General features: G+C 38.2%; 1 protein-coding gene across 2 annotated transcripts in view; it reads left to right on the forward strand.

Moving 5' to 3' along the window:
• Positions 1-14700, forward strand: part of SNX9 (sorting nexin 9) — an 81869-nt gene that overhangs the window by 39554 nt on the left and 27615 nt on the right. For both annotated transcript variants that reach the window (XM_008072413.2, XM_021706121.1), the window contains 3 exons: positions 886-970; positions 4610-4735; positions 4846-4963. In XM_008072413.2, the coding sequence (XP_008070604.1) occupies positions 886-970; positions 4610-4735; positions 4846-4963 (329 nt within the window). The remainder of the gene's footprint in view (positions 1-885; positions 971-4609; positions 4736-4845; positions 4964-14700) is intronic.

Raw genomic sequence — 14700 nt, forward strand, 5'->3', positions numbered from 1 at the left:
GATTCCTGTCTATGGTCATCCTACCCTGAATGTGCTGGATCCCTTCTTCCCTCAGAAATAAGATTCCTTTTCCCATTTTAGATATCTTTCTCTTTTTTTTTAAATTCTAAAACCCAAATTAATTTTGTCTTTTTTAAGAGTGGCGCTTTGGATGGCTGTACGTTTGTTCTAGCTGTCATCTAATTTTAGAAATGCCCTTTGGGGGTAGATTTGATTTCTGGAAGTAGTCAGTCAAGTCTGTTTATTATGGTTTATAGTATTAAAACATTCCCCTGCTCTCTCCAATCCCCACCCCTGTAGCCAGATGTATTTATTATGCTTTGGGTATCTTTACTAAGGAGACTTGTTTTCCGTTGTGTCATGAATTGTTTCTGACAACAACTCCAAAATAAACTGGCACAAATGCTGATGACCAGTAGCAGCTTCTTAGGAATAACTGTGACCTCTGGAGCCGAGTATGTTGAAAGGCAACTTTAAATTGGATGTAGAAATGCCAGGATGTGACTTTTACCCCTATGGCCAACTCAGATTTGTGTGCTGGCTACTCACTGCCCCTGGGAACTGAGAGACATTTTTCAAGTCTACCCTTTACCCTTTATGGGGTGATGGAATGTTTCAGACCCAGTTAAGCAAATAGAGTACCCATAAACATCACACCTTCTGGAGTCAAACTGTTCTCTTCACCATATCAAGCTTAATTAAATGACTAATTGGCCATTGAACAATCTGATTACATTCGGTTTTATTTACCACAGTTTCCTAGTGCTAGTACATCTGAAGGACTGAACAAGGTTAAAACTGGTGCATTAAGTAAATGTGGATGAGAGTTGTAGAGTTCTTTTAAAGCAAGACATAAGATTCACGAACATTTATCTTCATGATTAGATTTCCTGGATTTGCAAAACCTGGCATGGAACAGTATTTGTTGGCCAAGCAACTAGCAAAACCCAAAGAGAAAATTTCCATTATTGTAAGTTTGTTCATTTTTGTTTGCTTTGTTTTTTAATTAAGCTCTTTCATAATACTATACCTTAAAGCTAAGAGGATTATTAGTCTTTTGGAAAGTATTTTTAAATATATTTAATGCCTCAAATAACTGATAGTATATGTTACTATTGTAGCAGTACTAAAGGTAATTAATACAAATTGATGCCTGTTATTGTTTAGATATTCTTTATCTTTCAAGCTCTTAGTATTGAACAAACAACATTCATAATGCATTTTATTTTAATAATTTTTTCTAAAGTATCTTGATGTATATTTTATATATGTTTTTCTACCAACCCTGTATGTTTAGCTAATAAACTCATTTTAAATGTTTATGTTTCTTCCCTGGCAAAGTGACATACGTATTAACAGAATAAGGAACCTTTTCCAATATGTTGGTCATAATTAATGTTTCTTTTACTAAACCAGCTGTCAGGTCAAGGTGAGGAACTACCAAATAAAAGCTGGGGGTGAATGGCATGATTAAGAATATCAGTCTTAGAATAACTTGATTATTATATAACATGCCACAGGCCCTTTGGTTTCATTCCAAATTTTAATTGCTAGAGATTTTCTATGTAGGCGACATTTAGCTGTATATTCCCAAATGAACATCTGGAAAGAAAACTGTGACTATCCTCTGACTACAATGACTTAACTCTAACTGTAAGATTGGGGACGGGGGAAGCTTTGAGTGTAATCATCATGAACTCAAACAAGGATAAGAAAACAAGGTCTTATTCTATCATCATTGGGTCCTGGGAGACTTGGTAAAATTGCAGGAGTGATACTGGATTCTTTAGTTACTTGTATCCACAGCTTTGAATATCTTGAAATCCTGGGAGCCTCCAGAACGAAGGGCTGTAACCAAGAGCGCCTTTTATCCTTTTTCCCTCAAAGCGAATTTGGGGTAATTATCTTCAGAGTAGTTCAAGATTATTTTAACTTTTTTCTATTTTCTCCAGACGGTTTTAAAAAAAAATACTGAACATGTACCATAAAAAAGTACTAATACTAATATGTACCATTCTTCTTTTCATTGAATTTATTTTATTTTATTTTTATTTTTTGAGTTGGAGTTTCACTCTCTCGCCCAGGCTTGAGTGCAGTGGCACACTCATGGCCACCCCAGCATCAACCTGCTGGGTTCTAGCCAATCCTTCCGCCTCAGCGTTCCAAGTAGCCAGAACTACAGGCACACACTACCATTTTTGATTTATTGTAGAGACGCGGTCTCGCCAAGTTGCCCGGGCTGGCCTTGAATCCGCAGGTTCAGGCAATCCACTCGCCTCAGCCTCCCAAAGTGCTGGGATTGTAGGCTGAGCCACCGAGCCTGACCTATTTTTTTTAGTTGAAGCCTCACTCTGTCGCCCAGGCTGGAGTGTAGTGACAGGCTTATGGCCACCCCAGCGTCAACGTGCTGGGCTCAGGCGATCCTTCCTCCTCAGCCTTCCAAGTAGCCAGAACTACAGGCGTGCACTACAACACCCGCTACTCTTTTGATTTTCTTGTGGAGACGAGGGCTCACTAAGTTGCCCAGGCTGGTCTTGAACCCCTGGGCTCAGGCACTTCTCTCACTTTGGCCCCTCAAAGTGCTGGGATTGCAGGCTTGAGCCACCGCATCTGACCTTCATTGAATTTAAAGCTCCACAGAATTAAGATCCCATGGCCCTGTCTCTCAGATTCTTAAAGAGGACTTTGTTACCAGCATGACTGTGGAACAGACCAAAAAGGTCCCAGTCTTTTCATTGTCCTGCAAGTTTTAGATAGAAATGGACCCATGGACCAAGTAGGCAGGGAGCTAAGGAAAGCCATCAGGTCTATAGGAAGCCCAGAAAAAGCAGAGACCTGGTTCTTTGCTTTATATGTGTAGTAATTAGTGATATCCCCACTAATAAAATGTATCCCTGTGGATATTGGGTCCTAGCCCATCAGAGTTGCTTCTCTTGGTCGCAGTCACTGAGGGAAGTTCCCTAAGGTCACCTTCTAAAGTCCTCCTCTGCAGCTTTCAGAGAGTTTTCTGGATCCTCAGAGATCTTTTTAGTCGATTTTTAAACTACTCTTGTCCTTGGCCACCTTCTGACCTGATGGTCTGTGGACTTTCATACCCCAAACTACTTTTTTCCTCTCCCACCTTTAAATGTGTCTGGCCTTGCCTCTGAGATCTCAGCCTAAACAGAGTTAACTTCAGCTCCATCTGCATGGTTTATCTCTTTTTTTGTTTTACTTTCTTACTATACTTTAACTGCAAGAATAAAACCTGTTTTACAGATTATTTTCATTCCCCCTGAATTTCTGAGTGAATCTCTTTCCTAGGAATAATGTTTCAAGACCTCATGTGTTTTTTTACCTTGTTCCTGGATTGTATTGTAATTAAGTTATTTTTCCATTTCATTCTAAGTAGATAGGTAACATATTCTTAATATAATAAGGACTCCTACTGCTCTTAAATGTTCTTTGATAAGAACTGCTGTCCTGCAGTCTGGATCTCTGGAATCTATCACTGTGGTCAAAGTTTTTGAAACAAATGATCCAGAATCAACTTGAGGCTACTGGCAATGCAGGGAGGGATTCCAGGAGCCTCACATGAGTCAAGGGCCAAGTTCCTCTGACTTCCGTGGCCATGAGTGCAGTTTTAAATAAGAGGAAAACAACCAGGTTTGGGATGGCAGACCTGTTATCATTTAGCAGTGCCTAGCAGAAATGACCCACTGACTCAAAACTTACACACTGGTTTTCTATACCCTTTTGTAGAACTTAGTTGGTTCCCCTCCCTCCCTTCCCACTGCCAGTTAAAACCCCAGGAATCTAGTGGGAGCCTTAGCAGCCTCACCTGAATTTTTGAACTTTGGACCCCTAGTCACAGATAGAAAAGAAGACCAGTGAAAAAGAAAAGAGGCCTACCTTCTTAGGCGAGCTTGCCCAGGTGGGTGTACTACCTGGGGACGAGAAGTAAGCCAGCCCACTGTGCTTATGTACAGGCAGTCCTCAGAGAAAAATGCTAGCCTGGTTCTTGCTTTTGAGACACAGAATCCCCTACTAGTAATGAAACAGTGACTGTCAGGCTCTGCCCAATCTGTTAGCCATTTCTGTGAGCTAGAACAATGCTACTCAAAGTATGATCTGTGAACCAGTCACCTGTCTGAAAACTGCCCATTGCTAATCTGCTGTAAATACAGAAATGAGAATGTTTAGAAAACTTGATGGCAGTTTGGCATTGTTGAAAAAGCAAAATGTATAATTTTATATTTCACAAAACTGTCAGTCTGTGATAGACTAGAAATGTTTTAAAACTAGCCCTTCTTCACATATAGCTAGAGATAACTAGACTAGGGGAAGAAACATTGTGTTCTAACCAGCATTCCCCCAGAGGGCAGAGAAGCCAGAGTCTCCCCTCCATGAGCTGAGCTGCCCATATGGAGAGCAGAATGACTTGCACTGCAAGCGTGTTCTTTAACTATATCTGACAGGAACGGAGACCATTTATGGAACTTATCAAAGAGGAACAAGGGTGACACTCCAAAGGACTTTTCCTCCCGAAAAGAATTATTTGCAGTTTCCGTCAGTTGTATTTGCTATTTTTCCATGTAACAAAATTAACTCTTCCTGGAACATCATATAGGTTGGAGATTATGGCCCGATGTGGGTTTATCCTACCTCTACATTTGACTGTGTGGTGGCAGATCCCAGAAAAGGCTCCAAAATGTACGGTCTGAAGAGCTACATTGAATATCAGCTAACGCCTACGGTAAGCATCCGAATTACCAAAAACAGAATCATGGATGCAACTTACTCCTTCTTCATTTTGTATAGGTGGCATTGGTGGTAACCTCTTCTTCTCTTTCCCTTGTTTTGTAGAACACTAACCGATCTGTAAACCACAGGTATAAGCACTTTGACTGGTTATATGAGCGTCTCCTGGTTAAGTTTGGGTCAGCTATTCCAATTCCTTCTCTTCCAGACAAACAAGTCACAGGTGAGTGAGTATCATGCTGAACTCAGAATGACAAGTAGAAGGAGTCCAGTCACATGATCCTCCGTAAGTCAGGGATGGCACTTCCCATCCAGTAGAGCAGCAGGATGCATGCGTGAGGCAACAGCAGTTAAACACAGCCATGGAGAGAGAATCATGGACTAGTGTACCTTTATCTGGAGGCTGCCTGAATATCTAACAAGAATGTTTAATAAAACTTGCTGTCGTAGCTTTTGCATATATATGTTGAATTCCAGCAGTTGTTGTCTTTATTGCTATACTCTTTTCTGTGTAAGAAATATGTGCATTATAAATTGAAACATGATATCTGAGAAAATAGAAATGATCCAGATAGCCTAAAATAAAAAAAATAATGTAAACTGGTTATGCAGATCAGTGATGTGATTTCATGAGATATAAACATCAGATGGAGAAGCCACAGATCTTCTAAGGGTTAAGAAAGGAAGGTACCCGGTTTTCTTCTGAATGATTTATCATTAGTTATTACCCTCTCTCTTTTCTTATTTATTATAAATGTCCCACTTCGCCCCCACTTTCTCCTCCCCCAAAACTTTTTGGTTAGTAATCCATGGTGTTACTGGAGCACCTTGTAAGTGTGCAAGTACAATGGATTTTTTGTGTGTCTGGAAATTATTTTGTCTTTGTTTCTAATCTCCAACCTTCTGTAGAACCCAGTTTGTATACAGGTACTCAAAAGACTCATGTGTGTCTTAGAATAAAGCTTGTAAAGAAGCTGACTTGGCCTGGCTCAGTGGCTCAGCCTGTAATTCCAGCAATTTGGGAGGCTGAGGCGAGTGGATTACCTGAGCCCGCAGGTTCAAGAGCCACCTTGGCGAGGTCTTGTCTCTACAATAAATCAAAATTAGCCAGGTGTGGTAGCGCATACCTGTAGTTCTAGCTACTTGTAAGGCTGAAGCAGAAGGATCGCTGGAGCCCAGCAGGTCGAGGTGGGCCTGGAGCATGCCACTGCATTCCAGTCTGGGCGACAAAGTGAGACTCCAACTCAAAAAAAAACCAAGAAGCTAACTCTACTGAAGGGTAGAAGGCTCTTTAGTATATAACTAGAAAACTTACAGATAAATGAACTAGTAAATACAGTAAAGAGTGAATTGCAGGCAAGAGTTAGTCTTAAAAGGTCAGAGCCAGAGACGCCTCTGAGAGAAATGAAGGTAATGTGAAGAGGCTAACCTGACCTAGAATGAAGAATCGCAGAGTGTGAAGAAGGAACTCGGGAATACTGGAGGCGGTTTAATTCTACTTGACAGCAATCGAGATAAATAGTTTAGGGAGAGACCAAGGGTCTTCACCAGCAAGACAGCAGTGTCAATTGACATTTCAGCACTGCAGTCAAGTGTGTCACACATGCCAAGTCCCTTGTGTGCCCGGACACTTCCCACACGTCTCTCGCCTGTCTTCACAGAGAGACATTTTCACCTTCATCTTGTACACTGAAGAAACAGAAATCCAGAGACACCGAACAGGTTCGCATCTGTATTGCTATAAAAGTATTTGAATCTGATCCCATGGCTTGCTCTGTTTATGCTGTGAGGCATGGACCAACTAATTTTTAGCTAGAATCAGTATCCTTACAATAAGTAAGTTATTCTCCTTAAAACTTTACTTGGTATTTTACTCTGTTTCATGTTTATTTTTCTCTGAAGTTTTTTTTATGGAGATGGAAAGTTTTGTTTTTAAAGAAGTTTTGATTTTGATTTTTTTTTATAACTTTTCACAAATTTCAAATTGTCACAGCAGAACTGAGAGTAGGGCTGCACTGCAAGGTAGATAAGCGTGTCCTCACAGTCCTGTGTGTGGCGCCCAAATGGGTCCTCGCTGTGGTAGAGTGAGAGCCAGCTTGGCGTGGACTACTGCTGCCTTCTGCCTAGAGGTGTGTGTTGTGTCCCTCCTTTTTGTCATCCTTGTTGCTTCAGATTTCAGATCACAACTTTCTTTTCCAAGATGTCTGTTCCTTTCCATGAAAATGTCAGCTCTACCTTTCTCTGTATTTTGAAATTTTGCTGATTTCCTTGAATTTTATACTTTCCTTTACCAACTTGGTTAGCATAATGTGTGCTCCATAGTGTTTAAATAAGTGAACTAATGGACTATTTCAGCCTTGTTAGAATTTCTCGTATCTTTTAGGTTTTAAACCATTATTTATTCTGAAATAAATAATTCAGTGTTATTTTAAAGCATCATAGAGTCACGGTTCTCCTTCCATGCTAAGGTTTGTTTTTAAAAAAACAAAAAAAAAACCTGCCGGGCTCAATGGCTCAGCCTGTAATCCCACGCCTATGGGAGGCTCAGGTGAGTGGATTGCCTGAGCCCGCAGGTTTGAGACCCGCCTGGGCAGCGAGACCTCATCTCTACAATAAATAAAAAAAATCAGCCGGGCTTGGTAGCGCATGTCTGTAATTCCGGCTGCTTGGAAGGCTGAGGCGGAAGGATCGCCGGAGCCCAGCAGGTCGAGGCTGTGGTGGCCGGGAGTGGCCACTGCACTCCAGTCTGGGCGACAGAGTGAGACTCCAACTCAAAAAAAAAAAAAAGGTTCTGGCATGCAGCCAGGGGCATGTCATAGAAAAGCAAGAAAGCAATAGCCCTTCAGTGTGAAAGAAGTCGAGCTTTGATTCATGGCCCGGGCTTTGTGCCGAGGCAGCCAGGAGTCACAGAAGGGCTCTATTTCCCCTGCTCACTGGTGTCCCTCCTGCCTGTGACAGTCACAGATCATTATGATATGAAAACTCCCTTCTCACTTCACTACTGGAGGAGAAGAACAGGCATGCCAAACTGATGATGCCATGACATTTCTGTGGACTTGGTCAATGATCCAAGAAAAATGTGCAGTGAACTTTTTTATTTGTGTAGATATTTTGCTCTTAGTGGAAATAATATTGAATGAATATGGTTTTCCCTGCTGCCATACTGTTATATTCACATACTTATTGGAAAACTAAGTAAGATTAACTGAAAATTGAGAAATGAAAGTCCCTCTACCCCCCTTCTCACTAATTCTCTGGAACCTGGCATGGAAATATCTTATCAAACATAAAGTAACTTCTGAAGTCATAGTTTGAACATAAATCAACTATGTCAGAATTTTCATAAGGATAAGCTTTCAATAAAATAATCATTAATTTCCAACCAGTGATTAGGTAATAAACTTTGTATAATTCACTCACTTATAATGGGGAATTCACTCTGCCCCAGGTCTGTGTTGACTTTACTGGGCCTCTTCTGTCTAGGAGGTGGATTGTCTTCTTTCCAAGGCATGAAACTATTTCTGCATCACTTAGGTGTATGTAGTATTGAATCTCTGTTCCTAGTAAGTGCAAAATTTGAAATTCTTCATATACAGGTGTCTAGACCAATTGTGCTATTCAAATGCCTCTAAGTAACTTTTTTTTTTTTTGATATGTGGGTCCATAATACTCTTCTTTTTATCAATTATGTTTCTTTGAAATGTAGTCTTGTTCATTGCCCAGGCTGGAGTGCAGTGGTGTGATCATGGCTTACTATAACCTCAATCTCCTGGTTCAAGTGATCCTCCTGCCTCAGCCTTCTGAGCAGCATGCCAGCACACCTGGCTTATACTCATAATTTCTAAAGGAAAGTTTAGGTTGCATTTTTAAAAATTTACGTACAGTAAATTCACTCTTTTTGGTGTACATTTCCATGGGTTTTGATAACCATGACTACATTCTTGCAATCACCACTATATTCACAATACAGAACAATTCTGTCATTCACAAAATTCCCTTGCACTGCCCTCCTATTTTCACCCCTTCCCCCTAGTCCTAGCCCTAGCAACAACTGACTGTTCTTTGTCCCCATAACTTTACCTTCTCTCAAACATCTTTGTAAATGGAAGCATGCAGTGTATAGTCTTTTGAGTCTGGCTTCTTTCATTTTGCATCATGCATTTGAGATTTATGGTTCCCAGTTTTTGGCAATTATGAATAAACCTGCTACAAATGTTTGCTTTCAAGTTTTTGTGTGAACATAAGTTTTTATTTCTGTTAGATAAATAGGAGTAGAGTGACTGGGTCATTTGTAGGTATATGTTTAACGCTTGAGAAATTGCCAGACTGTTTTCCAAAGTAGCTGAACCATTTTGGAATCCTCACCAGTAATCTGTGAGAGTATCAGTCATTCCACATCCTTACCTGTACTTACTATGTCCATTTTTCCTAATTTTAACCAGTCTAATTTGCATTTCCCCAATGACGAGTGCCATTGAACATCATTTATCTTCTTTGGTAAAGTGTCTATTCAAATCTTGTGCCCAGTTTTTATTAGGTTGTTTTCTTATTGTTGAATTCAGAGAATGTTTTATATGTTCTAGAAACATGTCCTCTGTCAGATATGTGATTTGCATGTAATTTGTCCTCCCAGCTGTGTCTTTTCATTCTCTTAAATAGTGTCTTTTTCATTAAAAAAAAAAAAAAAATTTTTTTTAGTTTTAATGAAGTCCAGTCTGTCAACTTTATGGATTGTGCTTTAGGTGTCGTGACTAAGACCAAGCTCACAACAATATTTTTGTTTAAGGGTTTCATAGTTTTAGGTTTTACATTTAGGTCTATAATGCATTTTGAGTTAATGTGTATATAAAGTGTGTGGTGTAGTAGAGGTAGAGGTTAATTTTTTTTTTTTTTTTTTTGCATCTGAATATCCACTGGGTCTAACACTACTGTTAGAAAGACTACCCTTTGTCTGTTGAATTTCCTTTGCACCTTTGTTAAAAGAAAAAAAAATCACTTGGCCGTCTTTGTGTGAGTTTATTTTTAAATTCTGTTTTGTTTCATTGATTTATGTGTCCATCCTTTTACCAATACCACATTGTTTTGATTGGTGTAGCTTTATGGTAAGTCTTTAAATCAGGTGTTGTAACTCCTCCAACTTGGTTCTTTTACAGAATTATTTGATTATTCTTTTTCTTTTCCCTTTCCTTGTAAATTTAGACATCGGTTTGTAGATATCTGTAAATAATCATGCTGAAATTTTTATTGGAATGTAATTGAATCTGTAGATAATTTTTCACATCTTGATATCTTGCCTTTTAATCCATGAATATAAATGTCATATTTGATTTTCATTAGTGTTTTATAATCTTTGATATATAGATTCTGACTACATTTTATTATATTTATGTACAAGAATTTCATTGTGGAATGTTTTACTGTATGTGGTATTTTTTTTAAGTTTGTTTTCCAGTTTATTGCATATAGAGATACAATTGATTTTTATATATTAACTTTTATCTGTGGCCTTGCTATACTTACTTACTAGTTCCAGGAGCTTTTTGGTGGATTATTTGGGATTTTTTTATGTAGACAATCATGTAATACATCTTTTTCAATCTGTGTACCTTCTATTTCTGTTTCTGCCTTATTGACAAAAGCTAGGGCTAACTTTTTCAATGCTGTTAAATGTGAATAGTGAAGAGCAGACATCTTTGCCTTTGCCTTATCCCAATCTCCCAATCTTAGGGAGAAAGCTTTCAGTCTTTCACCATTAAGCATGATATTAACTGTAGGTCTTTTGTAGATTCTTTTTTTTTTGCATCTCATTCCGTCGCCCAGGTTGGAGAGCAGTGGCATGCTCACGGCCACCCCAGTGTCAACCTGTTGGATTCAGGCAATCCTTCTGCCTCAGCTTTCCAAGTAACTGGAACTACAGGCATGTGCTACCATGCCCGGCTAATTTTTTAAAAAATTTATTGTAAAGATGAGGTCTCACCAAGTTGCCCAGGCTAGTCTCGAACCCCTGGGCTCAGGCAATGTAGATGTCCTTTTGTTAAGTCAAGGAATTTCCCTTCTATTTCTAGTTTGCTGAAAGTTTTCTTCATAAGTGGATTCTGTGTTTTGTCAGATGAATTTTGTGCTTCTGTCAGGGTGATCTTATGGTTTTTCTTTTTTACTGTTAATATGATAAATTACGAGACCAGCCTGGGCAACATGATGAGACCTCATCTCTACAATAAATCAAAAAATTAGCCAGGCTTGGTAGCGCAAGTCTGTAGTTCTGACTATTTGGAAGGCTGAGGCGGAAGGATCGCCTGAGCCCAGCAGGTCAAGGTGGCAGTGGCCATGAACATACCACTGCACTCCAACCTGGCAACAGAGTGAGGCTCCAACTCAAAAAATAAATAAATAAATAAATTACCTTAATCAGCTTTCCAATGCTGAATCCACCTTGCATTCCTGGGATTAATCTCACTTGATGGTGATATATCATGATTTATATATTTTGCAAGATTCAGTTTGCTAATATGGTTGCGGAATTGGTTAATGAGGGCTATTGGTCATAGTTTTCGTCTGGTTTTGGTATCAGTGCAATGCTGCTCTCACCGGATGAGTTTGGAAGTATTCTCTCCTTTTCTGTGTTCTGGAAGAGATTGTGTAAAATTGATATTGTTCTGTAAATGTTTTCTAGAATTTGTCACTGAAATAACCTGGATCTGGAGTTTTCTTTGTGGGAAGTCTTGAACTATGAATTTAATTTTCTTAATAGTTAGAGGACTACTCAGGCTGTCTCTTCTTTAGTGAGCTTTGGTAATTTGAATCTTTGAAAAAATTGATTTATCTCATATTAGTTGTTGGATGTGGATTTAGAGTTGTTCATAGTATTCCTGTACACTTTTTAAGATCTATAGGGTCTGTAGTATGTATACCTCTTCTATTTTGGTAATTGTCATCTCTTTGTTTTTTGGTTTTAATTGCTTTTTCTCTGTTGTTTTTCCGTTTTCTAATTTTTTATCATTTTATTCTATCTGCTTAGTTTAGGTTTAATTTGCTCTTTGCCTTTTTTCTTAACATAGGCACTTAGATTATTGTTTTGAGATATTTCTTCTATTACAAGCATTAAATGTTGCAAAATTTCCTCTAAGCACTGCTTTTCCTGCATTCATAAGTTTTGATATGTTGAGTTTTTATGTTCAACTAATTTCTCTCATAAGTTCATCTTTGACCCATGGGCTATTTAGAAATACATTTATCCCTAAGTATTCCCTAAGTATCCATGTGAAATTGGTTCCAGGACCTCCAGTGGCTATCAAGGTCTGCAGATACTCAAGTCCCTGGTATAAAATGGCATAGTATTTGCATATAGCCTATGCCCATCCTTATGTATATTTTAAATCATCTCTAGATTACTTATAATACCTAATGCAATGCAAATGCTGTATAAATAAATTATACTGTATTGTTTAGGGAATAATAATGAAAAATTTTGTACATATTCAGTACAGATGCTTCTTTTTCCCCTCATACAGAATTTGTGGATACAGAGGGTCAACTGTATGATTAATTTCCTAATATTTGGGCATTTTCTAAATTTCTTTTTATCTTTTGTTCTCCAATTTTATTTTATGCTCAGAGAACATGCTTTCTATGATCTTAACCCTTTTTAAATTTATTAAGACTTGGTTTACGGCCTAGCATATAGTCTGTTCTGGACAATGTTCAATGTGTGCTTCAAAAGAATATGTGTTCTGTAGCAGTCGGGTGGAGCATTTTATGTATGTCAGTTAGGCTGAGTGGATTGATAGTATTGTTCAGTTTCTATATCCTTGCAAATTTCCATTCTAGTTCTGTCAAGTAGTAGGCATGAGTATTGAAATCTAACATTATTGTTGGACTATTTCTTCTTTCAATTCTGTCACTTTTTGCTTTATGTATATTGAGACTGTCTTATTACGTATGCATATAGTTTGTAATTATTATAGCTTCCTGTTGTGACTCTTTTGTCATTGTGAAATGTCCCTCATTGTCTCTAAGAAGATCACCTGTGTTATAGTTTAATTGTGTGATATTAATGTAGCCACTCCTGTTCTCTTATGGTTACTGTTGTATACCATTCTCTGATTTTCAGTATATGTGTGTCTTTAAAACTAAGGTGTTTCTCTTACAGGCAAGTTAGTTGGATTCCACATTCTTATCAATGTGACAATCTTTGCTTTTGGTTGGGATTTAAGACCATTTGTATTTAATATAATTATTCCCATGGTTAGATTTACATTTGCCATTTTGTTGTTTTCTGTGTATCTTGTTTATTCCTCTTTTACTGCCTTTTCTTTCTGTTAAATAAATATTTTCCAACATACTATTTTAATTCCTCTTATTTCTTAACTAAAATTTTAGTTATTTTCTTAGTGGTTGCCCTAGGCTAGCAGTCCCCAACGTTTTTGGCAACAGGGACCAGTTTCACAAAGACAGTTTTTCCATGGACCGGGGTGAGAGGACATGGCTTCAGGATAATTCAATTCATTACATTTATTGTATACTTTATTTCTATTATTATTCATTGTAATATAAAATGATAGAATCTGGGGGGGATGGGAGACAGTGACACCCAAAGTGTGTTGCTTATGTCCAGTCCACTCCATAATCTCATTTTGGTTGCTGTCACTGCAGAAAGCCTTGTTTCATAAAGATAGGATGTTGGAAATGGAAGCAGACTTTTTGGCGCTGATCTGACAAGAAGTGGAACTCAGTTGGTAATGTGAGTGATGCGGAATGGCTGTAAATACAGATGAAACTTCATTTTGGTTGCTGTCACTGCAGAAAACCTGCTGGGGCAACGAGAAGATGTTGGAAATGGAGGCAGGCTTTTCAGTGCTGATCTGACGGGAAACGGAGCTCAGATGGTAATATAAGCGATGGGGAGCTGCTGTAAATACAGCTGAAGCTTTGCTTGCTCCCCACAGCTCACCTCCTGCTGTGTAGCCTGGTTCCTCACAGGCCACGGACCAGTACTGATCCGTGGCCTAGGGTTTGGGGACTCCTGTCCTAGGGGATACAATATGTGTCTTTCTAAAAAACATCACAATACGCTTTAGATTAATACTGACTTAATTTCAGTAAAATATACAAACTTGTCTCCTGCATAGCTCTATTCCTTTTCCTCATTTTATGCTCTTTTATATATATTGCATCTTTGTTATAAATCCAGCAATACAATGTGATAATTACAGCCTTATATTTTTTTAAGTTTAATTTCAATTTTATTTAATTAGTAAAAATTTATGTGTTTTAAAGAAGCTAAGGGAATAATTTGAAAAAACATATCTGTAGAGTCTTTTATGTTAACCTGCATATTACTGGAGATTTTTTATCTCTGTCTACAAATTCAAGTCACCATCTTTAGTAATTTCCTTTTAGCCTGAAGGACTTTCTTTAAAATCTCTTGTGATACAAGTCTAGTCTATGTTCTTTATGTATCTGGGTATGTCTTTGTTTTGTCTTTATTTCTGGATGATAGGTGAACTGCTCTGGCTCCATTGTGTCAGACAGTAAGTCAGCTATTAATTATATTAATTTCACACATGCAAACCATCATAGTGATGAGTTGTTTTTCACTTGGTACTTTCAAGATTTTCTTTTTGTCTTTCAGTAGCTTAATTCTGCTTTATGTAGGTGTTGATCTCTTTGTATTTATCCTACAAATAAAGACTTTGTTGAGGTTCATTGAGCTTCCAGAAGCATAAAGTTTCCTTGAGGTTCATTGAGCTTCCAGAAGCATAAAGTTTCCCTTCAAATTTGGGAAGTTTTCCACCGTTAATTTCTTCAATTTTTTCCCCTACTTCTGTCTCTCTTCTTTCTCTGGAACTCTTATTACAATTGTTTGATGTGCTTGAAGTTTTCTGAGGCTTGTTCATTTTACATTAATTTTTTTTTCTCTCTCTCTTTCTCTCTCTCTTTCTCTGTCTCCCCCCCCCCCCC

This window comes from Carlito syrichta, unplaced genomic scaffold (genome assembly GCF_000164805.1).
Source record: "Carlito syrichta isolate Samal-C Ts95f unplaced genomic scaffold, Tarsius_syrichta-2.0.1 Scaffold315163, whole genome shotgun sequence".
In the NCBI taxonomy this organism is placed as follows: domain Eukaryota; kingdom Metazoa; phylum Chordata; class Mammalia; order Primates; family Tarsiidae; genus Carlito; species Carlito syrichta.